Below are 27,855 nucleotides of genomic sequence, written 5' to 3' on the forward strand. Positions count from 1 at the left end.
AATGACAGTTTCGGTAGACTGAATGATGGAAACCTCCAACCCTCTGATTCTGTTTCTGCTTCTGGAGTTTTGACTTTTTCATCAGACACTGAAATCTCTGTTATTGCATCTGCCCTGTCTACATGATCTTTGGTTTCCTCTTTCTCTGCTTCGTCTACTGTTATTTCTGCTTTCACCATTGAAATTTCTTCTGTGGATTTCTGAAGTTCTGTCTCTACAACAATTTCTGGAGCTGTTTCACTGGGCTCATCCACAGCAGATTCTTTTGTAACATCTGTGGCGCTAAAGAGTGGAACTTTCAATGTGGGCAACTCCCATCCGAATGACTCTTCTTCCTCCTCTACCACTGTAGTTGTTACTGCGGTATGGACAGTGGAAATATCTTCTACAGCCTCTGTTTTCTCGCTACCTTCTTCAGCTTTAACCGCTACTTCACTTGTGGTGGTCTCAGATGTTGGTGTGCTGACTTGTACCTGTTCTTCATCAACTGACACTGTGACTTGGGTTTGTGGAGAAACATCCTTTACTTGACCCTCTTCCACTACAGTCTTAGTTTCTGGGGTGGTTAGATCAAGATCAATTGTAGGAGAAATGTCTTCTACATCAGCTGTCTTTTCAGTTGTGATGGTTTTCTCAACCTTTGTCATCTTTTTCTTGTGCTTTTTGACTTTGACCTTTACTTTCAAGCCTTCTGCAGGTGATACTTTATCAACATCAACATCCTCTATTACAACTTCATCCACCTCAACTTTCAGTTCCTTATCAGGGTCAGTCTCTTGAGGTATTGGCAACTGATCAGAAGCCTCAGACTTTTCCTCCTCAGTGTATTCTTTCTCCACAACTACTTCCATTGACTCAGATTCAGCTGCTTCAGTTGTGGGTGTTTCAATTGCGGATTCCAAGTGCACAGGCTCTGCCTCCTCTCTCTGCTCTTCTGGAGGAACTTCTGGGACTAACTCCTGCCTGTCAATATCAATGATGGCAGAGATAACTTTGGAAACAATAATGTCAACTTCTTCCGTTGGCATTTCTTCTGCCTTTTTCTCTTGGCCTTCAACCAGTATGCTCTCCATTCTAGTTTCAGTGGTGTACACACGCTCTTCTAATTTTGTTATTGACTCAGCTGATTCACTTGTAGTGGTTGTATATTCTATAACCATCTCTTTCTCAGTTATTTTACTTTCACTTTCTGGAGGGATTTCTTTGGATGAAACTTCTGCTTTCACCTCAGATGTGCCAAATAATGACAGTTTCGGTAGACTGAATGATGGAAACCTCCAACCCTCTGATTCTGTTTCTGCTTCTGGAGTTTTGACTTTTTCATCAGACACTGAAATCTCTGTTATTGCATCTGCCCTGTCTACATGATCTTTGGTTTCCTCTTTCTCTGCTTCGTCTACTGTTATTTCTGCTTTCACCATTGAAATTTCTTCTGTGGATTTCTGAAGTTCTGTCTCTACAACAATTTCTGGAGCTGTTTCACTGGGCTCATCCACAGCAGATTCTTTTGTAACATCTGTGGCGCTAAAGAGTGGAACTTTCAATCTGGGCAACTCCCATCCGAATGACTCTTCTTCCTCCTCTACCACTGTAGTTGTTACTGCGGTATGGACAGTGGAAATATCTTCTACAGCCTCTGCTTTCTCGCTACCTTCTTCAGCTTTAACCGCTACTTCACCTGTGGTGGTCTCAGATGTTGGTGTGCTGACTTGTACCTGTTCTTCATCAACTGACACTGTGACTTGGGTTTGTTGAGAAACCTCCTTTACTTCACCCTCTTCCACTACAGTCTTAGTTTCCGGGGTGGTTAGATCAAGATCAATTGTAGGAGAAATGTCTTCTACATCAGCTGTCTTTTCACTTGTTATGGTTTTCTCAACCTTTGTCATCTTTTTCTTGTGCTTTTTGACTTTGACCTTTACTTTCAAGCCTTCTGCAGGTGATACTTTATCAACATCAACATCCTCTATTACAACTTCATCCACCTCAACTTTCAGTTCCTTATCAGGGTCAGTCTCTTGAGGTATTGGCAACTGATCAGAAGCCTCAGACTTTTCCTCCTCCGTGTATTCTTTCTCTACAACTACTTCTAGTGACTCAGATTCAGCTGCTTCAGTTGTGGGTGTTTCAATTGCAGATTCCAAGTGCACAGGCTCTGCCTCCTCTCTCTGCTCTTCTGGAGGAACTTCTGGGACTAATTCCTGCCTGTCAATATCAATGATGGCAGAGATAACTTTGGAAACAATAATGTCAACTTCTTCCGTTGGCATTTCTTCTGCCTTTTTCTCTTGGCCTTCAACCAGTATGCTCTCCATTCTAGTTTCAGTGGTGTACACACGCTCTTCTAATTTTGTTATTGACTCAGCTGATTCACTTGTAGTGGTTGCATATTCTATAACCATCTCTTTCTCAGTTATTTTACTTTCACTTTCTGGAGGGATTTCTTTGGATGAAACTTCTGCTTTCACCTCAGATGTACCAAATAATGACAGTTTCGGTAGACTGAATGATGGAAACCTCCAACCCTCTGATTCTGTTTCTGCTTCTGGAGTTTTGACTTTTTCATCAGACACTGAAATCTCTGTTATTGCATCTGCCCTGTCTACATGAGCTTTGGTTTCCTCTTTCTCTGCTTCGTCTACTGTTATTTCTGCTTTCACCATTGAAATTTCTTCTGTGGATTTCTGAAGTTCTGTCTCTACAACAATTTCTGGAGCTGTTTCACTGGGCTCATCCACAGCAGATTCTTTTGTAACATCTGTGGCGCTAAAGAGTGGAACTTTCAATCTGGGCAACTCCCATCCGAATAACTCTTCTTCCTCCTCTACCACTGTAGTTGTTACTGCGGTATGGACAGTGGAAATATCTTCTACAGCCTCTGCTTTCTCGCTACCTTCTTCAGCTTTAACCGCTACTTCACCTGTGGTGGTCTCAGATGTTGGTGTGCTGACTTGTACCTGTTCTTCATCAACTGACACTGTGACTTGGGTTTGTTGAGAAACCTCCTTTACTTCACCCTCTTCCACTACAGTCTTAGTTTCCGGGGTGGTTAGATCAAGATCAATTGTAGGAGAAATGTCTTCTACATCAGCTGTCTTTTCACTTGTTATGGTTTTCTCAACCTTTGTCATCTTTTTCTTGTGCTTTTTGACTTTGACCTTTACTTTCAAGCCTTCTGCAGGTGATACTTTATCAACATCAACATCCTCTATTACAACTTCATCCACCTCAACTTTCAGTTCCTTATCAGGGTCAGTCTCTTGAGGTATTGGCAACTGATCAGAAGCCTCAGACTTTTCCTCCTCCGTGTATTCTTTCTCCACAACTACTTCCATTGACTCAGATTCAGCTGCTTCAGTTGTGGGTGTTTCAATTGCGGATTCCAAGTGCACAGGCTCTGCCTCCTCTCTCTGCTCTTCTGGAGGAACTTCTGGGACTAACTCCTGCCTGTCAATATCAAAGATGGCAGAGATAACTTTGGAAACAATAATGTCAACTTCTTCCGTTGGCATTTCTTCTGCCTTTTTCTCTTGGCCTTCAACCAGTATGCTCTCCATTCTAGTTTCAGTGGTGTACACACGCTCTTCTAATTTTGTTATTGACTCAGCTGATTCACTTGTAGTGGTTGTATATTCTATAACCATCTCTTTCTCAGTTATTTTACTTTCACTTTCTGGAGGGATTTCTTTGGATGAAACTTCTGCTTTCACCTCAGATGTGCCAAATAATGACAGTTTCGGTAGACTGAATGATGGAAACCTCCAACCCTCTGATTCTGTTTCTGCTTCTGGAGTTTTGACTTTTTCATCAGACACTGAAATCTCTGTTATTGCATCTGCCCTGTCTACATGATCTTTGGTTTCCTCTTTCTCTGCTTCGTCTACTGTTATTTCTGCTTTCACCATTGAAATTTCTTCTGTGGATTTCTGAAGTTCTGTCTCTACAACAATTTCTGGAGCTGTTTCACTGGGCTCATCCACAGCAGATTCTTTTGTAACATCTGTGGCGCTAAAGAGTGGAACTTTCAATGTGGGCAACTCCCATCCGAATGACTCTTCTTCCTCCTCTACCACTGTAGTTGTTACTGCGGTATGGACAGTGGAAATATCTTCTACAGCCTCTGTTTTCTCGCTACCTTCTTCAGCTTTAACCGCTACTTCACTTGTGGTGGTCTCAGATGTTGGTGTGCTGACTTGTACCTGTTCTTCATCAACTGACACTGTGACTTGGGTTTGTGGAGAAACATCCTTTACTTGACCCTCTTCCACTACAGTCTTAGTTTCTGGGGTGGTTAGATCAAGATCAATTGTAGGAGAAATGTCTTCTACATCAGCTGTCTTTTCAGTTGTGATGGTTTTCTCAACCTTTGTCATCTTTTTCTTGTGCTTTTTGACTTTGACCTTTACTTTCAAGCCTTCTGCAGGTGATACTTTATCAACATCAACATCCTCTATTACAACTTCATCCACCTCAACTTTCAGTTCCTTATCAGGGTCAGTCTCTTGAGGTATTGGCAACTGATCAGAAGCCTCAGACTTTTCCTCCTCAGTGTATTCTTTCTCCACAACTACTTCCATTGACTCAGATTCAGCTGCTTCAGTTGTGGGTGTTTCAATTGCGGATTCCAAGTGCACAGGCTCTGCCTCCTCTCTCTGCTCTTCTGGAGGAACTTCTGGGACTAACTCCTGCCTGTCAATATCAATGATGGCAGAGATAACTTTGGAAACAATAATGTCAACTTCTTCCGTTGGCATTTCTTCTGCCTTTTTCTCTTGGCCTTCAACCAGTATGCTCTCCATTCTAGTTTCAGTGGTGTACACACGCTCTTCTAATTTTGTTATTGACTCAGCTGATTCACTTGTAGTGGTTGTATATTCTATAACCATCTCTTTCTCAGTTATTTTACTTTCACTTTCTGGAGGGATTTCTTTGGATGAAACTTCTGCTTTCACCTCAGATGTGCCAAATAATGACAGTTTCGGTAGACTGAATGATGGAAACCTCCAACCCTCTGATTCTGTTTCTGCTTCTGGAGTTTTGACTTTTTCATCAGACACTGAAATCTCTGTTATTGCATCTGCCCTGTCTACATGATCTTTGGTTTCCTCTTTCTCTGCTTCGTCTACTGTTATTTCTGCTTTCGCCATTGAAATTTCTTTGATGGATTTCTGAAGTTCTGTCTCTACAACAATTTCTGGAGCTGTTTCACTAGGCTCATCCACAGCAGATTCTTTTGTAACATCTGTGGCGCTAAAGAGTGGAACTTTCAATCTGGGCAACTCCCATCCGAATGACTCTTCTTCCTCCTCTACCACTGTAGTTGTTACTGCGGTATGGACAGTGGAAATATCTTCTACAGCCTCTGCTTTCTCGCTACCTTCTTCAGCTTTAACCGCTACTTCACCTGTGGTGGTCTCAGATGTTGGTGTGCTGACTTGTACCTGTTCTTCATCAACTGACACTGTGACTTGGGTTTGTGGAGAAACATCCTTTACTTCACCCTCTTCCACTACAGTCTTAGTTTCCGGGGTGGTTAGATCAAGATCAATTGTAGGAGAAATGTCTTCTACATCAGCTGTCTTTTCAGTTTTCATGGTTTTCTCAACCTTTGTCATCTTTTTCTTGTGTTTTTTGACTTTGACCTTGACTTTCTCGCCTTCTGCAGGTGATTCTTTATCAACATCAACATCCTCTGTTACAACTTCATCCACCTCAACTTTCAGTTCCTTATCAGGGTCAGTCTCTTGAGGTATTGGCAACTGCTCAGAAGCCTCAGGTGTTTCCTGCTCAGTGTATTCTTTCTCCACAACTACTTCCATTGACTCAGATTCAGCTGCTTCAGTTGTGGGTGTTTCAATTGCAGATTCCAAGTGCACAGGCTCTGCCTCCTCTCTCTGCTCTTCTGGAGGAACATCTGGGACTAACTCCTGTCTGTCAATATCAATGATGGCAGAGATAATTTTGGAAACAATAATGTCACTTTCTTCCTTTGGCATTTTTTCTGCCTTTTTCTCTTGGCTTTCAACCAGTATGCTCTCCATTCTAGTTTCAGTGGTGTACACACGCTCTTCTAATTTTGTTATTGACTCAGCTGATTCACTTGTAGTGGTTGTATATTCTATAATCATCTCTTTCTCAATTATTTTACTTTCACTTTCTGGAGCGATTTCTTTGGATGAAACTTCTGCTTTCACCTCAGATGTGCCAAATAATGACAGTTTTGGTAGACTAAATGATTGAACTCTCCAACCCTCTGATTCTGTTTCTGCTTCTGGAGTTTTGACTTTTTCATCAGACACTGAAATCTCTGTTATTGCATCTGCCCTGTCTACATGATCTTTGGTTTCTTCTTTCTCTGCTTCGTCTACTGTTATTTCTGCTTTCACCATTGAAATTTCTTCTGTGGATTTCTGAAGTTCTGTCTCTACAACAATTTCTGGAGCTGTTTTACTGGGCTCATCTACAGCAGATTCTTTTGTAACATCTGTGGCGCTAAAGAGTGGATCTTTCAATGTGGGCAACTCCCATCCGAATGACTCTTCTTCCTCCTCTACCACTGTAGTTGTTACTGCGGTATGGACAGTGGAAATATCTTCTACAGCCTCTGCTTTCTCGCTACCTTCTTCAGCTTTAACCGCTACTTCACCTGTGGTGGTCTCAGATGTTGGTGTGCTGACTTGTACCTGTTCTTCATCAACTGACACTGTGACTTGGGTTTGTGGAGAAACATCCTGTACTTCACCCGCTTCCACTACAGTCTTAGTTTCCGGGGTGGTTAGATCAAGATCAATTGTTGGAGAAATGTCTTCTACATCAGCTGTCTTTTCAGTTGTGATGGTTTTCTCAACCTTTGTCATCTTTTTCTTGTGCTTTTTGACTTTGACCTTTACTTTCAGGCTTTCTGTAGGTGATACTTTATCAACATCAACATCCTCTAATACAACTTCATCCACCTCAACTTTCAGTTCCTTATCAGGGTCAGTCTCTTGAGGTATTGGCAACTGCTCAGAAGCCTCAGACATTTCCTCCTCAGTGTATTCTTTCTCCACAACTACTTCCAGTGACTCAGATTCAGCTGCTTCAGTTGTGGGTGTTTCAATTGCAGATTCCAAGTGCACAGGCTCTGCCTCCTCTCTCTGCTCTTCTTGAGGAACTTCTGGGACTAATTCCTTCCTGTCAATATCAATGATGGCAGAGATAACTTTGGAAACAATAATGTCAACTTCTTCCGTTGGCATTTCTTCTGCCTTTTTCTCTTGGCCTTCAACCAGTATGCTCTCCATTCTAGTTTCAGTGGTGTACACACGCTCTTCTAATTTTGTTATTGACTCAGCTGATTCACTTGTAGTGGTTGCATATTCTATAACCATCTCTTTCTCAGTTATTTTACTTTCACTTTCTGGAGGGATTTCTTTGGATGAAACTTCTGCTTTCACCTCAGATGTGCCAAATAATGACAGTTTCGGTAGACTGAATGATGGAAACCTCCAACCCTCTGATTCTGTTTCTGCTTCTGGAGTTTTGACTTTTTCATCAGACACTGAAATCTCTGTTATTGCATCTGCCCTGTCTACATGATCTTTGGTTTCCTCTTTCTCTGCTTCGTCTACTGTTATTTCTGCTTTCACTATTGAAATTTCTTCTTTGGATTTCTGAAGTTCTGTCTCTACAACAATTTCTGGAGCTGTTTCACTGGGCTCATCCACAGCAGATACTTTTGTAACATCTGTGGCGCTAAAGAGTGGAACTTTCAATCTGGGCAACTCCCATCCGAATGACTCTTTTTCCTCCTCTACCACTGTAGTTGTTACTGCGGTATGGACAGTGGAAATATCTTCTACAGCCTCTGTTTTCTCGCTACCTTCTTCAGCTTTAACCGCTACTTCACTTGTGGTGGTCTCAGATGTTGGTGTGCTGACTTGTACCTGTTCTTCATCAACTGACACTGTGACTTGGGTTTGTGGAGAAACATCCTTTACTTGACCCTCTTCCACTACAGTCTTAGTTTCCGGGGTGGTTAGATCAAGATCAATTGTAGGAGAAATATCTTCTACATCAGCTGTCTTTTCAGTTGTGATGGTTTTCTCAACCTTTGTCATCTTTTTCTTGTGCTTTTTGACTTTGACCTTTACTTTCACGCCTTCTGCAGGTGATACTTTATCAACATCAACATCCTCTATTACAACTTCATCCACCTCAACTTTCAGTTCCTTATCAGGGTCAGTCTCTTGAGGTATTGGCAACTGATCAGAAGCCTCAGACTTTTCCTCCTCAGTGTATTCTTTCTCCACAACTACTTCCATTGACTCAGATTCAGCTGCTTCAGTTGTGGGTGTTTCAATTGCAGATTCCAAGTGCACAGGCTCTGCCTCCTCTCTCTGCTCTTCTGGAGGAACTTTTGGGACTAACTCCTGCCTGTCAATATCAATGATGGCAGAGATAACTTTGGAAACAATAATGTCAACTTCTTCCGTTGGCATTTCTTCTTCCTTTTTCTCTTGGCCTTCAACCAGTATGCTCTCCATTCTAGTTTCAGTGGTGTACACACGCTCTTCTAATTTTGTTATTGACTCAGCTGATTCACTTGTAGTGGTTGTATATTTTATAACCATCTCTTTCTCAGTTATTTTACTTTCACTTTCTGGAGGGATTTCTTTGGATGAAACTTCTGCTTTCACCTCAGATGTGCCAAATAATGACAGTTTCGGTAGACTGAATGATGGAAACCTCCAACCCTCTGATTCTGTTTCTGCTTCTGGAGTTTTGACTTTTTCATCAGACACTGAAATCTCTGTTATTGCATCTGCCCTGTCTACATGATCTTTGGTTTCCTCTTTCTCTGCTTCGTCTACTGTTATTTCTGCTTTCACCATTGAAATTTCTTCTGTGGATTTCTGAAGTACTGTCTCTACAACAATTTCTGGAGCTGTTTCACTGGGCTCATCCACAGCAGATTCTTTTGTAACATCTGTGGCGCAAAAGAGTGGAACTTTCAATCTGGGCAACTCCCATCCGAATGACTCTTCTTCCTCCTCTACCACTGTAGTTGTTACTGCGGTATGGACAGTGGAAATATCTTCTACAGCCTCTGCTTTCTCGCTACCTTCTTCAGCTTTAACCGCTACTTCACCTGTGGTGGTCTCAGATGTTGGTGTGCTGACTTGTACCTGTTCTTCATCAACTGACACTGTGACTTGGGTTTGTTGAGAAACCTCCTTTACTTCACCCTCTTCCACTACAGTCTTAGTTTCCGGGGTGGTTAGATCAAGATCAATTGTAGGAGAAATGTCTTCTACATCAGCTGTCTTTTCACTTGTTATGGTTTTCTCAACCTTTGTCATCTTTTTCTTGTGCTTTTTGACTTTGACCTTTACTTTCAAGCCTTCTGCAGGTGATACTTTATCAACATCAACATCCTCTATTACAACTTCATCCACCTCAACTTTCAGTTCCTTATCAGGGTCAGTCTCTTGAGGTATTGGCAACTGATCAGAAGCCTCAGACTTTTCCTCCTCCATGTATTCTTTCTCCACAACTACTTCTAGTGACTCAGATTCAGCTGCTTCAGTTGTGGGTGTTTCAATTGCAGATTCCAAGTGCACAGGCTCTGCCTCCTCTCTCTGCTCTTCTGGAGGAACTTCTGGGACTAACTCCTGCCTGTCAATATCAATGATGGCAGAGATAACTTTGGAAACAATAATGTCAACTTCTTCCGTTGGCATTTCTTTTGCCTTTTTCTCTTGGCCTTCAACCAGTATGCTCTCCATTCTAGTTTCAGTGGTGTACACACGCTCTTCTAATTTTGTTATTGACTCAGCTGATTCACTTGTAGTGGTTGTATATTTTATAACCATCTCTTTCTCAGTTATTTTACTTTCACTTTCTGGAGGGATTTCTTTGGATGAAACTTCTGCTTTCACCTCAGATGTGCCAAATAATGACAGTTTCGGTAGACTGAATGATGGAAACCTCCAACCCTCTGATTCTGTTTCTGCTTCTGGAGTTTTGACTTTTTCATCAGACACTGAAATCTCTGTTATTGCATCTGCCCTGTCTACATGATCTTTGGTTTCCTCTTTCTCTGCTTCGTCTACTGTTATTTCTGCTTTCACCATTGAAATTTCTTCTGTGGATTTCTGAAGTTCTGTCTCTACAACAATTTCTGGAGCTGTTTCACTGGGCTCATCCAGAGCAGATTCTTTTGTAACATCTGTGGCGCTAAAGAGTGGAACTTTCAATGTGGGCAACTCCCATCCGAATGACTCTTCTTCCTCCTCTAGCACTGTAGTTGTTAATGCGGTATGGACAGTGGAAATATCTTCTACAGCCTCTGCTTTCTCGCCACCTTCTTCAGCTTTAACCGCTACTTCACCTGTGGTGGTCTCAGATGTTGGTGTGCTGACTTGTACCTGTTCTTTATCAACTGACTCTGTGACTTGGGTTTGTGGAGAAACATCCTGTACTTCACCCTCTTTCACTACAGTCTTAGTTTCCGGGGTGGTTAGATGAAGATCAATTGTTGGAGAAACGTCTTCTACATCAGCTGTCTTTTCAGTTGTGATGGTTTTCTCAACCTTTGTCATCTTTTTCTTGTGCTTTTTGACTTTGACCTTTACTTTCACGCCTTCTGTAGGTGATACTTTATCAACATCAACATCCTCTAATACAACTTCATCCACCTCAACTTTCAGTTCCTTATCAGGGTCAGTCTCTTGAGGTATTGGCAACTGCTCAGAAGACTCAGACATTTCCTCCTCACTGTATTCTTTCTTCACAACTACTTTCATTGACTCAGATTCAGCTGCTTCAGTTGTGGGTGTTTCAATTGCAGATTCCAAGTGCACAGGCTCTGCCTCCTCTCTCTGCTCTTCTTGAGGAACATCTGGGACTAACTCCTTCCTGTCTATATCAATGTTGGCAGAGATAACTTTGGAAACAATAATGTCACCTTCTTCCGTTGGCATTTCTTCTGCCTTTTTCTCTTGGCTTTCAACCAGTATGCTCTCCATTCTAGTTTCAGTGGTGTACACACGCTCTTCTAATTTTGTTATTGACTCAGCTGATTCACTTGTAGTGGTTGTATATTCTATAACCATCTCTTTCTCAATTATTTTACTTTCACTTTCTGGAGGGATTTCTTTGGATGAAACTTCTGCTTTCACCTCAGATGTGCCAAATAATGACAGTTTCGGTAGACTAAATGATGGAAACCTCCAACCCTCTGATTCTTTTTCTGCTTCTGGAGTTTTGACTTTTTCATCAGACACTGAAATCTCTGTTATTGCATCTGCCCTGTCTACATGATCTTTGGTTTCCTCTTTCTCTGCTTCGTCTACTGTTATTTCTGCTTTCACCATTGAAATTTCTTCTGTGGATTTCTGAAGTTCTGTCTCTACAACAATTTCTGGAGCTGTTTCACTGGGCTCATCCAGAGCAGATTCTTTTGTAACATCTGTGGCGCTAAAGAGTGGAACTTTCAATGTGGGCAACTCCCATCCGAATGACTCTTCTTCCTCCTCTAGCACTGTAGTTGTTAATGCGGTATGGACAGTGGAAATATCTTCTACAGCCTCTGCTTTCTCGCCACCTTCTTCAGCTTTAACCGCTACTTCACCTGTGGTGGTCTCAGATGTTGGTGTGCTGACTTGTACCTGTTCTTCATCAACTGACTCTGTGACTTGGGTTTGTGGAGAAACATCCTGTACTTCACCCTCTTTCACTACAGTCTTAGTTTCCGGGGTGGTTAGATCAAGATCAATTGTTGGAGAAACGTCTTCTACATCAGCTGTCTTTTCAGTTGTGATGGTTTTCTCAACCTTTGTCATCTTTTTCTTGTGCTTTTTGACTTTGACCTTTACTTTCACGCCTTCTGTAGGTGATACTTTATCAACATCAACATTCTCTAATACAACTTCATCCACCTCAACTTTCAGTTCCTTATCAGGGTCAATCTCTTGAGGTATTGGCAACTGCTCAGAAGCCTCAGACGTTTCCTCCTCAGTGTATTCTTTCTCCACAACTACTTCCATTAACTCAGATTCAGCTGCTTCAGTTGTGGGTGTTTCAATTGCAGATTCCAAGTGCACAGGCTCTGCCTCCTCTCTCTGCTCTTCTGGAGGAACATCTGGGACTAACTCCTGTCTGTCAATATCAATGATGGCAGAGATAACTTTGGAAACAATAATGTCACCTTCTTCCGTTGGCATTTCTTCTGCCTTTTTCTCTTGGCTTTCAACCAGTATGCTCTCCATTCTAGTTTCAGTGGTGTACACTCGCTCTTCTAATTTTGTTATTGACTCAGCTGATTCACTTGTAATGGTTGTATATTCTATAATCATCTCTTTCTCAATTATTTTACTTTCACTTTCTGGAGGGATTTCTTTGGATGAAACTTCTGCTTTCACCTCAGATTTGCCAAATAATGACAGTTTTGGTAGACTAAATGATTGAACTCTCCAACCCTCTGATTCTGTTTCTGCTTCTGGAGTTTTGACTTTTTCATCAGACACTGAAATCTCTGTTATTGCATCTGCCCTGTCTACATGATCTTTGGTTTCTTCTTTCTCTGCTTCGTGTACTGTTATTTCTGCTTTCACCATTGAAATTTCTTCTGTTGATTTCTGAAGTTCTGTCTCTACTGTCTCTACAACAATTTCTGGAGCTGTTTCACTGGGCTCATCCACAGCAGATTCTTTTGTAACATCTGTGGCGCTAAAGAGTGGAACTTTTAATGTGGGCAACTCCAATCCGAATGACTCTTCTTCCTCCTCTACCACTGTAGTTGTTACTGCGGTATGGACAGTGGAAATATCTTCTACAGCCTCTGCTTTCTCGCCACCTTCTTCAGCTTTAACCGCTACTTCACCTGTGGTGGTCTCAGATGTTGGTGTGCTGACTTGTACCTGTTCTTCATCAACTGACACTGTGACTTGGGTTTGTGGAGAAACATCCTGTACTTCACCCTCTTCCACTACAGTCTTAGTTTCCGGGGTGGTTAGATCAAGATCAATTGTTGGAGAAACGTCTTCTACATCAGCTGTCTTTTCAGTTGTGATGGTTTTCTCAACCTTTGTCATCTTTTTCTTGTGCTTTTTGACTTTGACCTTTACTTTCACGCCTTCTGTAGGTGATACTTTATCAACATCAACATCCTCTAATACAACTTCATCCACCTCAACTTTCAGTTCCTTATCAGGGTCAGTCTCTTGAGGTATTGGCAACTGCTCAGAAGACTCAGACATTTCCTCCTCACTGTATTCTTTCTCCACAACTACTTCCAGTGACTCAGATTCAGCTGCTTCAGTTGTGGGTGTTTCAATTGCAGATTCCAAGTGCACAGGCTCTGCCTCCTCTCTCTGCTTTTCTTGAGGAACTTCTGGGACTAACTCCTTCCTGTCTATATCAATGTTGGCAGAGATAACTTTGGAAACAATATTGTCATCTTCTTCCGTTGGCATTTCACCTGCCTTTTTCTCTTGGCTTTCAACCAGTATGCTCTCCATTCTAGTTTCAGTGGTGTACACACGCTCTTCTAATTTTGTTATTGACTCAGCTGATTCACTTGTAGTGGTTGTATATTCTATAACCATCTCTTTCTCAATTATTTTACTTTCACTTTCTGGAGGTATTTCTTTGGATGAAACTTCTGCTTTCACCTCAGATGTGCCAAATAATGACAGTTTCGGTAGACTAAATGATGGAAACCTCCAACCCTCTGATTCTTTTTCTGCTTCTGGAGTTTTGACTTTTTCATCAGACACTGAAATCTCTGTTATTGCATCTGCCCTGTCTACATGATCTTTGGTTTCCTGTTTCTCTGCTTCGTCTACTGTTATTTCTGCTTTCACCATTGAAGTTTCTTCTGTGGATTGCTGAAGTTCTGTCTCTACAACAATTTCTGGAGCTGTTTCACTGGGCTCATCCACAGCAGATTCTTTTGTAACATCTGTGGCGCTAAAGAGTGGAACTTTCAATGTGGGCAACTCCCATCCGAATGACTCTTCTTCCTCCTCTACCACTGTAGTTGTTAATGCGGTATGGACAGTGCAAATATCTTCTACAGCCTCTGCTTTCTCGCCACCTTCTTCAGCTTTAACCGCTACTTCACCTGTGGTGATCTCAGATGTTGGTGTGCTGACTTGTACCTGTTCTTCATCAACTGACTCTGTGACTTGGGTTTGTGGAGAAACAGCCTGCACTTCACCCTCTTCCACTACAGTCTTAGTTTCCGGGGTGGTTAGATCAAGATCAATTGTTGGAGAAACGTCTTCTACATCAGCTGTCTTTTCAGTTGTGATGGTTTTCTCAACCTTTGTCATCTTTTTCTTGTGCTTTTTGACTTTGACCTTTACTTTCATGCCTTCTGTAGGTGATACTTTATCAACATCAACATCCTCTATTACAACTTCATCCACCTCAACTTTCAGTTCCTTATCAGGGTCAGTCTCTTGAGGTATTGGCAACTGCTCAGAAGCCTCAGACGTTTCCTCCTCAGTGTATTCTTTCTCCACAACTACTTCCATTGACTCAGATTCAGCTGCTTCAGTTGTGGGTGTTTCAATTGCAGATTCCAAGTGCACAGGCTCTGCCTCCTCTCTCTGCTCTTCTGGAGGAACATCTGGGACTAACTCCTGTCTGTCAATATCAATGATGGCAGAGATAACTTTGGAAACAATAATGTCACTTTCTTCCGTTGGCATTTCTTCTGCCTTTTTCTCTTGGCTTTCAACCAGTATGCTCTCCATTCTTGTTTCAGTGGTGTACACACGCTCTTCTAATTTTGTTATTGACTCAGCTGATTCACTTGTAGTGGTTGTATATTCTATAACCATCTCTTTCTCAATTATTTTACTTTCACTTTCTGGAGGGATTTCTATGGATGAAACTTCTGCTTTCACCTCAGATGTGCCAAATAATGACAGTTTCGGTAGACTAAATGATGGAAACCTCCAACCCTCTGATTCTTTTTCTGCTTCTGGAGTTTTGACTTTTTCATCAGACACTGAAATCTCTGTTATTGCATCTGCCCTGTCTACATGATCTTTGGTTTCCTCTTTCTCTGCTTCGTCTACTGTTATTTCTGCTTTCACCGTTGTTATTTCTTCTGTGGATTTCTGAAGTTCTGTCTCTACAACAATTTCTGGAACTGTTTCACTGGGCTCATCCACAGCATATTCTTTTGTAACATCTGTGGCGCTAAAGAGTGGAACTTCCAATGTGGGCAACTCCCATCCGAATGATTCTTCTTCCTCCTCTACCACTGTAGTTTTCACTGTGGTATGGACAGTGGAAATATCTTCTACAACCTCTGCTTTCTCGCCACCTTTTTCACCTTTAACCGCTACTTCACCTGTGGTGGTCTCAGATGTTGGTGTGCTGACTTGTTCCTGTTCTTCATCAACTGACACTGTGACTTGGGTTTGTGGAGAAACATCCTTTACTTCACCCTCTTCCACTACAGTCTTAGTTTCTGGGGTGGTTAGATCAAGATCAATTGTAGGAGAAATGTCTTCTACATCAGCTGTCTTTTCGGTTGTGATGGTTTTCTCAACCTTTGTCATCTTTTTCCTGTGCTTTTTGACTTTAACCTTTACTTTCACGCCTTCTGCTGATGATACTTTATCAACATCAACATCCTCTATTACAACTTCATCCACCTCAACTTTCAGTTCCTTATCAGGGTCAGTCTCTTGAGGTATTGGCAACTGCTCAGAAGCCTCAGATGTTTCCTCCTCAGTGTATTCTTTTTCCACAACTACTTCCATTGACTCAGATTCAGCTGCTTCAGTTGTGGGTGTTTCAATTGCAGATTCCAAGTGCACAGGCTCTGCCTCCTCTCTCTGCTCTTCTGGAAGAACTTCTGGCACTAACTCCTGCCTGTCAATATCAATGATGGCAGAGATAACTTTGGAAACAATAATGTCACCTTCTTCCGTTGGCATTTCTTCTGCCTTTTTCTCTTGGCCTTCAACCAGTATGCTCTCCATTCTAGTTTCAGTGGTGTACACACGCTCTTCTAATTTTGTTATTGACTCAGCAGATTCACTTGTAGTGGTTGTATATTCTATAACCTTCTCTTTCTCAGTTATTTTACTTTCACTTTCTAGAGGGATTTCTTTGGATGAAACTTCTGCTTTCACCTCAGATGTGCCAAATAATGACAGTTTCGGTAGACTGAATGATGGAAACCTCCAACCCTCTGATTCTGTTTCTGCTTCTGGAGTTTTGACTTTTTCATCAGACACTGAAATCTCTGTTATTGCATCTGCCCTGTCTACATGATATTTGGTTTCCTCTTTCTCTGCTTCGTCTACTGTTATTTCTGCTTTCACTATTGATATTTCTTCTGTGGATTTCTGAAGTTCTGTCTCTACATCAATTTCTGGAACTGTTTCACTGGGCTCATCCACAGCAGATTCTTTTGTAACATCTGTGGCGCTAAAGAGTGGAACTTCCAATGTGGGCAACTCCCATCCGAATGACTCTTCTTCCTCCTCTAGCACTGTAGTTGTTACTGCGGTATGGTCAGTGGAAATATCTTCTACAGCCTCTGCTTTCTCGCCACCTTCTTCAGCTTTAACCGCTACTTCACCTGTGGTGGTCTCAGATGTTGGTGTGCTGACTTGTACCTGTTCTTCCTCAACTGACACTGTGACTTGGGTTTGTGGAGAAAGATCCTTTACTTCACCCTCTTCCACTACAGTCTTAGTTTCCGGGGTGGTTAGATCAAGATCAATTGTAGGAGAAATGTCTTCTACATCAGCTGTCTTTTCAGTTGTGATGGTTTTCTCAACCTTTGTCATCTTTTTCCTGTGCTTTTTGACTTTAACCTTTACTTTCACGCCTTCTGCTGATGATACTTTATCAACATCCTCTATTACAACTTCATCCACCTCAACTTTCAGTTCCTTATCAGGGTCCGTCTCTTGAGGTATTGGCAACTGCTCAGAAGCCTCAGATGTTTCCTCCTCAGTGTATTCTTTTTCCACAACTACTTCCATTGACTCAGATTCAGCTGCTTCAGTTGTGGGTGTTTCAATTGCAGATTCCAAGTGCACAGGCTCTGCCTCCTCTCTCTGCTCTTCTGGAGGAACTTCTGGGACTAACTCCTGCCTGTCAATATCAATGATGGCAGAGATAAATTTGGAAACAATAATGTCACCTTCTTCCGTTGGCATTTCTTCTGCCTTTTTCTCTTGGCCTTCAACCAGTATGCTCTCCATTCTAGTTTCAGTGGTGTACACACGCTCTTCTAATTTTGTTATTGACTCAACAGATTCACTGGTAGTGGTTGTATATTCTATAACCTTCTCTTTCTCAGTTATTTTACTTTCACTTTCTTTAGGGATTTCTTTGGATGAAACTTCTGCTTTCACCTCAGATGAGCCAAATAATGACAGTTTCGGTAGACTGAATGATGGAAACCTCCAACCCTCTGATTCTGTTTCTGCTTCTGGAGTTTTGACTTTTTCATCAGACACTGAAATCTCTGTTATTGCATCTGCCCTGTCTACATGATCTTTGGTTTCCTCTTTCTCTGCTTCGTCTACTGTTATTTCTGCTTTCACTATTGATATTTCTTCTGTGGATTTCTGAAGTTCTGTCTCTACATCAATTTCTGGAACTGTTTCACTGGGCTCATCCACAGCAGATTCTTTTGTAACATCTGTGGCGCTAAAGAGTGGAACTTCCAATGTGGGCAACTCCCATCCGAATGACTCTTCTTCCTCCTCTAGCACTGTAGTTGTTACAGCGGTATGGTCAGTGGAAATATCTTCTACAGCCTCTGCTTTCTCGCCACCTTCTTCAGCTTTAACCGCTACTTCACCTGTGGTGGTCTCAGATGTTGGTGTGCTGACTTGTACCTGTTCTTCATCAACTGACACTGTGACTTGGGTTTGTGGAGAAACATCCTTTACTTCACCCTCTTCCACTACAGTCTTAGTTTCCGGGGTGGTTAGATCAAGATCAATTGTAGGAGAAATGTCTTCTACATCAGCTGTCTTTTCAGTTGTGATGGTTTTCTCAACCTTTGTCATCTTTTTCTTGTGCTTTTTGACTTTGACCTTTACTTTCATGCCTTCTGTAGGTGATAGTTTATCAACATCAACATCCTCTATTACAACTTCATCCACCTCAACTTTCAGTTCCTTATCAGGGTCAGTCTCTTGAGGTATTGGCAACTGCTCAGAAGCCTCAGATGTTTCCTCCTCAGTGTATTCTTTCTCCACAACTACTTCCATTGACTCAGATTCAGCTGCTTCAGTTGTGGGTGTTTCAATTGCAGATTCCAAGTGCACAGGCTCTGCCTCCTCTCTCTGCTCTTCTGGAGGAACATCTGGGACTAACTCCTGCCTGTCAATATCAATGATGGCAGAGATAACTTTGGAAACAATAATGTCACCTTCTTCCGTTGGCATTTCTTCTGTCTTTTTCTCTTGGCCTTCAACCAGTATGCTCTCCATTCTAGTTTCAGTGGTGTACACACGCTCTTCTAATTTTGTTATTGACTCAGCTGATTCACTTGTAGTGGTTGTATATTCTATAACCATCTCTTTCTCAATTATTTTACTTTCATTTTCTTTAGGGATTTCTTTGGATGAAACTTCTGATTTCACCTCAGATGTGCCAAATAATGACAGTTTCGGTAGACTAAATGATGGAAACCTCCAACCCTCTGATTCTTTTTCTGCTTCTGGAGTTTTGACTTTTTCATCAGACACTGAAATCTCTGTTATTGCATCTGCCCTGTCTACATGATCTTTGGTTTCCTCTTTCTCTGCTTCGTCTACTGTTATTTCTGCTTTCACCGTTGTTATTTCTTCTGTGGATTTCTGAAGTTCTGTCTCTACAACAATTTCTGGAACTGTTTCACTGGGCTCATCCACAGCATATTCTTTTGTAACATCTGTGGCGCTAAAGAGTGGAACTTTCAATCTGGGCAACTCCCATCCGAATGATTCTTCTTCCTCCTCTACCACTGTAGTTTTTACTGCGGTATGGACAGTGGAAATATCTTCTACAACCTCTGCTTTCTCGCCACCTTTTTCACCTTTAACCGCTACTTCACCTGTGGTGGTCTCAGATGTTGGTGTGCTGACTTGTTCCTGTTCTTCATCAACTGACACTGTGACTTGGGTTTGTGGAGAAACATCCTTTACTTCACCCTCTTCCACTACAGTCTTAGTTTCTGGGGTGGTTAGATCAAGATCAATTGTAGGAGAAATGTCTTCTACATCAGCTGTCTTTTTGGTTGTGATGGTTTTCTCAACCTTTGTCATCTTTTTCCTGTGCTTTTTGACTTTAACCTTTACTTTCACGCCTTCTGCTGATGATACTTTATCAACATCAACATCCTCTATTACAACTTCATCCACCTCAACTTTCAGTTCCTTATCAGGGTCAGTCTCTTGAGGTATTAGCAACTGCTCAGAAGCCTCAGATGTTTCCTCCTCAGTGTATTCTTTTTTCACAACTACTTCCATTGACTCAGATTCAGCTGCTTCAGTTGTGGGTGTTTCAATTGCAGATTCCAAGTGCACAGGCTCTGCCTCCTCTCTCTGCTCTTCTGGAAGAACTTCTGGCACTAACTCCTGCCTGTCAATATCAATGATGGCAGAGATAACTTTGGAAACAATAATGTCACCTTCTTCCGTTGGCATTTCTTCTGCCTTTTTCTCTTGGCCTTCAACCAGTATGCTCTCCATTCTAGTTTCAGTGGTGTACACACGCTCTTCTAATTTTGTTATTGACTCAGCTGATTCACTTGTAGTGGTTGTATATTCTATAACCTTCTCTTTCTCAGTTATTTTACTTTCACTTTCTTTAGGGATTTCTTTGGATGAAACTTCTGCTTTCACCTCAGATGTGCCAAATAATGACAGTTTCGGTAGACTGAATGATGGAAACCTCCAACCCTCTGATTCTGTTTCTGCTTCTGGAGTTTTGACTTTTTCATCAGACACTGAAATCTCTGTTATTGCATCTGCCCTGTCTACATGATCTTTGGTTTCCTCTTTCTCTGCTTCGTCTACTGTTATTTCTGCTTTCACTATTGATATTTCTTCTGTGGATTTCTGAAGTTCTGTCTCTACATCAATTTCTGGAACTGTTTCACTGGGCTCATCCACAGCAGATTCTTTTGTAACATCTGTGGCGCTAAAGAGTGGAACTTCCAATGTGGGCAACTCCCATCCGAATGACTCTTCTTCCTCCTCTAGCACTGTAGTTGTTACTGCGGTATGGTCAGTGGAAATATCTTCTACAGCCTCTGCTTTCTCGCCACCTTCTTCAGCTTTAACCGCTACTTCACCTGTGGTGGTCTCAGATGTTGGTGTGCTGACTTGTACCTGTTCTTCCTCAACTGACACTGTGACTTGGGTTTGTGGAGAAAGATCCTTTACTTCACCCTCTTCCACTACAGTCTTAGTTTCCGGGGTGGTTAGATCAAGATCAATTGTAGGAGAAATGTCTTCTACATCAGCTGTCTTTTCAGTTGTGATGGTTTTCTCAACCTTTGTCATCTTTTTCCTGTGCTTTTTGACTTTAACCTTTACTTTCACGCCTTCTGCTGATGATACTTTATCAACATCCTCTATTACAACTTCATCCACCTCAACTTTCAGTTCCTTATCAGGGTCAGTCTCTTGAGGTATTGGCAACTGCTCAGAAGCCTCAGATGTTTCCTCCTCAGTGTATTCTTTTTCCACAACTACTTCCATTGACTCAGATTCAGCTGCTTCAGTTGTGGGTGTTTCAATTGCAGATTCCAAGTGCACAGGCTCTGCCTCCTCTCTCTGCTCTTCTGGAGGAACTTCTGGGACTAACTCCTGCCTGTCAATATCAATGATGGCAGAGATAAATTTGGAAACAATAATGTCACCTTCTTCCGTTGGCATTTCTTCTGCCTTTTTCTCTTGGCCTTCAACCAGTATGCTCTCCATTCTAGTTTCAGTGGTGTACACACGCTCTTCTAATTTTGTTATTGACTCAGCAGATTCACTTGTAGTGGTTGTATATTCTATAACCTTCTCTTTCTCAGTTATTTTACTTTCACTTTCTTTAGGGATTTCTTTGGATGAAACTTCTGCTTTCACCTCAGATGTGCCAAATAATGACAGTTTCGGTAGACTGAATGATGGAAACCTCCAACCCTCTGATTCTGTTTCTGCTTCTGGAGTTTTGACTTTTTCATCAGACACTGAAATCTCTGTTATTGCATCTGCCCTGTCTACATGATCTTTGGTTTCCTCTTTCTCTGCTTCGTCTACTGTTATTTCTGCTTTCACTATTGATATTTCTTCTGTGGATTTCTGAAGTTCTGTCTCTACATCAATTTCTGGAACTGTTTCACTGGGCTCATCCACAGCAGATTCTTTTGTAACATCTGTGGCGCTAAAGAGTGGAACTTCCAATGTGGGCAACTCCCATCCGAATGACTCTTCTTCCTCCTCTAGCACTGTAGTTGTTACTGCGGTATGGTCAGTGGAAATATCTTCTACAGCCTCTGCTTTCTCGCCACCTTCTTCAGCTTTAACCGCTACTTCACCTGTGGTGGTCTCAGATGTTGGTGTGCTGACTTGTACCTGTTCTTCATCAACTGACACTGTGACTTGGGTTTGTGGAGAAAGATCCTTTACTTCACCCTCTTCCACTACAGTCTTAGTTTCCGGGGTGGTTAGATCAAGATCAATTGTAGGAGAAATGTCTTCTACATCAGCTGTCTTTTCAGTTGTGATGGTTTTCTCAACCTTTGTCATCTTTTTCTTGTGCTTTTTGACTTTGACCTTTACTTTCATGCCTTCTGTAGGTGATAGTTTATCAACATCAACATCCTCTATTACAACTTCATCCACCTCAACTTTCAGTTCCTTATCAGGGTCAGTCTCTTGAGGTATTGGCAACTGCTCAGAAGCCTCAGATGTTTCCTCCTCAGTGTATTCTTTCTCCACAACTACTTCCATTGACTCAGATTCAGCTGCTTCAGTTGTGGGTGTTTCAATTGCAGATTCCAAGTGCACAGGCTCTGCCTCCTCTCTCTGCTCTTCTGGAGGAACATGTGGGACTAACTCCTGCCTGTCAATATCAATGATGGCAGAGATAACTTTGGAAACAATAATGTCAACTTCTTCCGTTGGCATTTCTTCTGCCTTTTTCTCTTGGCCTTCAACCAGTATGCTCTCCATTCTAGTTTCAGTGGTGTACACACGCTCTTCTAATTTTGTTATTGACTCAGCTGATTCACTTGTAGTGGTTGTATATTCTATAACCATCTCTTTCTCAATTATTTTACTTTCATTTTCTTTAGAGATTTCTTTGGATGAAACTTCTGCTTTCACCTCAGATGTGCCAAATAATGACAGTTTCGGTAGACTAAATGATGGAAACCTCCAACCCTCTGATTCTTTTTCTGCTTCTGGAGTTTTGACTTTTTCATCAGACACTGAAATCTCTGTTATTGCATCTGCCCTGTCTACATGATCTTTGGTTTGCTCTTTCTCTGCTTCGTCTACTGTTATTTCTGCTTTCACCGTTATTTCTTCTGTGGATTTCTGAAGTTCTGTCTCTACAACAATTTCTGGAACTGTTTCACTGGGCTCATCCACAGCATATTCTTTTGTAACATCTGTGGCGCTAAAGAGTGGAACTTCCAATGTGGGCAACTCCCATCCGAATGATTCTTCTTCCTCCTCTACCACTGTAGTTTTTACTGTGGTATGGACAGTGGAAATATCTTCTACAACCTCTGCTTTCTCGCCACCTTTTTCACCTTTAACCGCTACTTCACCTGTGGTGGTCTCAGATGTTGGTGTGCTGACTTGTTCCTGTTCTTCATCAACTGACACTGTGACTTGGGTTTGTGGAGAAACATCCTTTACTTCACCCTCTTCCACTACAGTCTTAGTTTCTGGGGTGGTTAGATCAAGATCAATTGTAGGAGAAATGTCTTCTACATCAGCTGTCTTTTTGGTTGTGATGGTTTTCTCAACCTTTGTCATCTTTTTCCTGTGCTTTTTGACTTTAACCTTTACTTTCACGCCTTCTGCTGATGATACTTTATCAACATCAACATCCTCTATTACAACTTCATCCACCTCAACTTTCAGTTTCTTATCAGGGTCAGTCTCTTGAGGTATTGGCAACTGCTCAGAAGCCTCAGATGTTTCCTCCTCAGTGTATTCTTTTTTCACAACTACTTCCATTGACTCAGATTCAGCTGCTTCAGTTGTGGGTGTTTCAATTGCAGATTCCAAGTGCACAGGCTCTGCCTCCTCTCTCTGCTCTTCTGGAAGAACTTCTGGCACTAACTCCTGCCTGTCAATATCAATGATGGCAGAGATAACTTTGGAAACAATAATGTCACCTTCTTCCGTTGGCATTTCTTCTGCCTTTTTCTCTTGGCCTTCAACCAGTATGCTCTCCATTCTAGTTTCAGTGGTGTACACACGCTCTTCTAATTTTGTTATTGACTCAGCAGATTCACTTGTAGTGGTTGTATATTCTATAACCTTCTCTTTCTCAGTTATTTTACTTTCACTTTCTTTAGGGATTTCTTTGGATGAAACTTCTGCTTTCACCTCAGATGTGCCAAATAATGACAGTTTCGGTAGACTGAATGATGGAAACCTCCAACCCTCTGATTCTGTTTCTGCTTCTGGAGTTTTGACTTTTTCATCAGACACTGAAATCTCTGTTATTGCATCTGCCCTGTCTACATGATCTTTGGTTTCCTCTTTCTCTGCTTCGTCTACTGTTATTTCTGCTTTCACTATTGATATTTCTTCTGTGGATTTCTGAAGTTCTGTCTCTACATCAATTTCTGGAACTGTTTCACTGGGCTCATCCACAGCAGATTCTTTTGTAACATCTGTGGCGCTAAAGAGTGGAACTTCCAATGTGGGCAACTCCCATCCGAATGACTCTTCTTCCTCCTCTAGCACTGTAGTTGTTACTGCGGTATGGTCAGTGGAAATATCTTCTACAGCCTCTGCTTTCTCGCCACCTTCTTCAGCTTTAACCGCTACTTCACCTGTGGTGGTCTCAGATGTTGGTGTGCTGACTTGTACCTGTTCTTCCTCAACTGATACTGTGACTTGGGTTTGTGGAGAAACATCCTTTACTTCACCCTCTTCCACTACAGTCTTAGTTTCCGGGGTGGTTAGATCAAGATCAATTGTAGGAGAAATGTCTTCTACATCAGCTGTCTTTTCAGTTGTGATGGTTTTCTCAACCTTTGTCATCTTTTTTCTGTGCTTTTTGACTTTAACCTTTACTTTCACGCCTTCTGCTGATGATACTTTATCAACATCAACATCCTCTATTACAACTTCATCCACCTCAACTTTCAGTTCCTTATCAGGGTCAGTCTCTTGAGGTATTGGCAACTGCTCAGAAGCCTCAGATGTTTCCTCCTCAGTGTATTCTTTTTCCACAACTACTTCCATTGACTCAGATTCAGCTGCTTCAGTTGTGGGTGTTTCAATTGCAGATTCCAAGTGCACAGGCTCTGCCTCCTCTCTCTGCTCTTCTGGAGGAACTTCTGGGACTAACTCCTGCCTGTCAATATCAATGATGGCAGAGATAAATTTGGAAACAATAATGTCACCTTCTTCCGTTGGCATTTCTTCTGCCTTTTTCTCTTGGCCTTCAACCAGTATGCTCTCCATTCTAGTTTCAGTGGTGTACACACGCTCTTCTAATTTTGTTATTGACTCAGCAGATTCACTTGTAGTGGTTGTATATTCTATAACCTTCTCTTTCTCAGTTATTTTACTTTCACTTTCTTTAGGGATTTCTTTGGATGAAACTTCTGCTTTCACCTCAGATGTGCCAAATAATGACAGTTTCGGTAGACTGAATGATGGAAACCTCCAACCCTCTGATTCTGTTTCTGCTTCTGGAGTTTTGACTTTTTCATCAGACACTGAAATCTCTGTTATTGCATCTGCCCTGTCTACATGATCTTTGGTTTCCTCTTTCTCTGCTTCGTCTACTGTTATTTCTGCTTTCACTATTGATATTTCTTCTGTGGATTTCTGAAGTTCTGTCTCTACATCAATTTCTGGAACTGTTTCACTGGGCTCATCCACAGCAGATTCTTTTGTAACATCTGTGGCGCTAAAGAGTGGAACTTCCAATGTGGGCAACTCCCATCCGAATGACTCTTCTTCCTCCTCTAGCACTGTAGTTGTTACTGCGGTATGGACAGTGGAAATATCTTCTACAGCCTCTGCTTTCTCGCCACCTTCTTCAGCTTTAACCGCTGCTTCACCTGTGGTGGTCTCAGATGTTGGTGTGCTGACTTGTACCTGTTCTTCATCAACTGACACTGTGACTTGGGTTTGTGGAGAAACATCCTGTACTTCACCCTCTTCCACTACAGTCTTAGTTTCCAGGGTGGTTAGATCAAGATCAATTGTTGGAGAAACGTCTTCTACATCAGCTGTCTTTTCAGTTGTGATGGTTTTCTCAACCTTTGTCATCTTTTTCTTGTGCTTTTTGACTTTGACCTTTACTTTCACGCCTTCTGTAGGTGATACTTTATCAACATCAACATCCTCTATTACAACTTCATCCACCTCAACTTTCAGTTCCTTATCAGGGTCAGTCTCTTGAGGTATTGGCAACTGCTCAGAAGCCTCAGACGTTTCCTCCTCAGTGTATTCTTTCTCCACAAATACTTCCATTGACTCAGATTCAGCTGCTTCAGTTGTGGGTGTTTCAATTGCAGATTCCAAGTGCACAGGCTCTGCCTCCTCTCTCTGCTCTTCTGGAGGAACATCTGGGACTAACTCTTGTCTGTCAATATCAATGATGGCAGAGATAATTTTGGAAACAATAATGTCACCTTCTTCCGTTGGCATTTCTTCTGCCTTTTTCTCTTGCCTTTCAACCAGTATGCTCTCCATTCTAGTTTCAGTGGTGTACATACGCTCTTCTAATTTTGTTATTGACTCAGCTGATTCACTTGTAGTGGTTGTATATTCTATAACCATCTCTTTCTCAATTATTTTACTTTCACTTTCTAGAGGGATTTCTTTGGATGAAACTTCTGCTTTCACCTCAGATGTGCCAAATAATGACAGTTTCGGTAGACTAAATAATGGAAACCTCCAACCCTCTGATTCTGTTTCTGTTTCTGCAGTTTTGACTTTTTCATCAGACACTGAAATCTCTGTTATTGCATCTGCCCTGTCTACATGATCTTTGGTTTCCTCTTTCTCTGCTTTGTGTACTGTTATTTCTGCTTTCACCATTGAAATTTCTTCTGTGGATTTCTGAAGTTCTGTCTCTACAACAATTTCTGGAGCTGTTTCACTGGGCTCATCCAGAGCAGATTCTTTTGTAACATCTGTGGCGCTAAAGAGTGGAACTTTCAATGTGGGCAACTCCCATCCGAATGACTCTTCTTCCTCCTCTACCACTGTAGTTGTTACTGCGGTATGAACAGTGGAAATATCTTCTACAGCCTCTGCTTTCTCGTCACCTTCTTCAGTTTTAACCGCTACTTCACCTGTGGTGGTCTCAGTTTTTGGTGTGCTGACTTGTTCCTGTTCTTCATCAACTGACACTGTGACTTGGGTTTGTGGAGAAACATCCTTTACTTCACCCTCTTCCACTACAGTCTTAGTTTCCGGGGTGGTTAGATCAAGATCAATTGTAGGAGAAATGTCTTCTACATCAGCTGTCTTTTCGGTTGTGATGGTTTTCTCAACCTTTGTCATCTTTTTCCTGTGCTTTTTGACTTTAACCTTTACTTTCACGCCTTCTGCTGATGATACTTTATCAACATCAACATCCTCTATTACAACTTCATCCACCTCAACTTTCAGTTCCTTATCAGGGTCAGTCTCTTGAGGTATTGGCAACTGCTCAGAAGCCTCAGATGTTTCCTCCTCAGTGTATTCTTTCTCCACAACTACTTCCATTGACTCAGATTCAGCTGCTTCAGTTGTGGGTGTTTCAATTGCAGATTCCAAGTGCACAGGCTCTGCCTCCTCTCTCTGCTCTTCTGGAGGAACATCTGGGACTAACTCCTGCCTGTCAATATCAATGATGGCAGAGATAAATTTGGAAACAATAATGTCACCTTCTTCCGTTGGCATTTCTTCTGCCTTTTTCTCTTGGCCTTCAACCAGTATGCTCTCCATTCTAGTTTCAGTGGTGTACACACGCTCTTCTAATTTTGTTATTGTCTCAGCTGATTCACTTGTAGTGGTTGTATATTCTATAACCATCTCTTTCTCAGTTATTTTACTTTCACTTTCTGGAGGGATTTCTTTGGATGAAACTTCTGCTTTCACCTCATATGTGCCAAATAATGACAGTTTCGGTAGACTGAATGATGGAAACCTCCAACCCTCTGATTCTGTTTCTGCTTCTGGAGTTTTCACTCTTTCATCAGTTACTGAAATCTCAGCTATTGCATCTGTCCTGTCTACATGATGTTTGGTTTCTTCTTTGTCTGCTTCGTCTACTGTTATTTCTGCTTTCACCATTGATATTTCTTCTGTGGATTTCTGAAGTTCTGTCTCTACATCAATTTCTGGAACTGTTTCACTGGGCTCATCCACAGCAGATTCTTTTGTAACATCTGTGGCGCTAAAGAGTGGAACTTCCAATGTGGGCAACTCCCATCCGAATGACTCTTCTTCCTCCTCTACCACTGTAGTTGTTACTGCGGTATGGACAGTGGAAATATCTTCTACAGCCTCTGCTTTCTCGCCACCTTCTTCAGCTTTAACCGCTACTTCACCTGTGGTGGTCTCAGATGTTGGTGTGCTGACTTGTACCTGTTCTTCATCAACTGACACTGTGACTTGGGTTTGTGGAGAAACATCCTTTACTTCACCCTCT

At 41.8% G+C, this 27,855-nt stretch overlaps 1 protein-coding gene across 1 annotated transcript in view; it reads right to left on the reverse strand.

The window, feature by feature from the left end:
* The window catches only part of LOC149459988 (uncharacterized), a 161,151-nt gene that overhangs the window by 60 nt on the left and 133,236 nt on the right, over positions 1 to 27,855 (reverse strand). The window contains exons 11-14 of the mRNA XM_089680313.1: positions 11,033 to 27,413; positions 6,780 to 10,927; positions 6,483 to 6,641; positions 41 to 5,924 (exon numbers count right to left, since the gene is read on the reverse strand). Of these exons, the coding sequence (XP_089536439.1) occupies positions 41 to 5,924; positions 6,483 to 6,641; positions 6,780 to 10,927; positions 11,033 to 27,413 (26,572 nt within the window). The remainder of the gene's footprint in view (positions 1 to 40; positions 5,925 to 6,482; positions 6,642 to 6,779; positions 10,928 to 11,032; positions 27,414 to 27,855) is intronic.

The sequence above is a fragment of the Staurois parvus genome, unplaced genomic scaffold (genome assembly GCF_062004578.1).
Source record: "Staurois parvus isolate SC_StPar_1 unplaced genomic scaffold, SC_StPar_1.0 ptg000239l, whole genome shotgun sequence".
Classification (NCBI taxonomy): Eukaryota; Metazoa; Chordata; class Amphibia; order Anura; family Ranidae; genus Staurois; species Staurois parvus.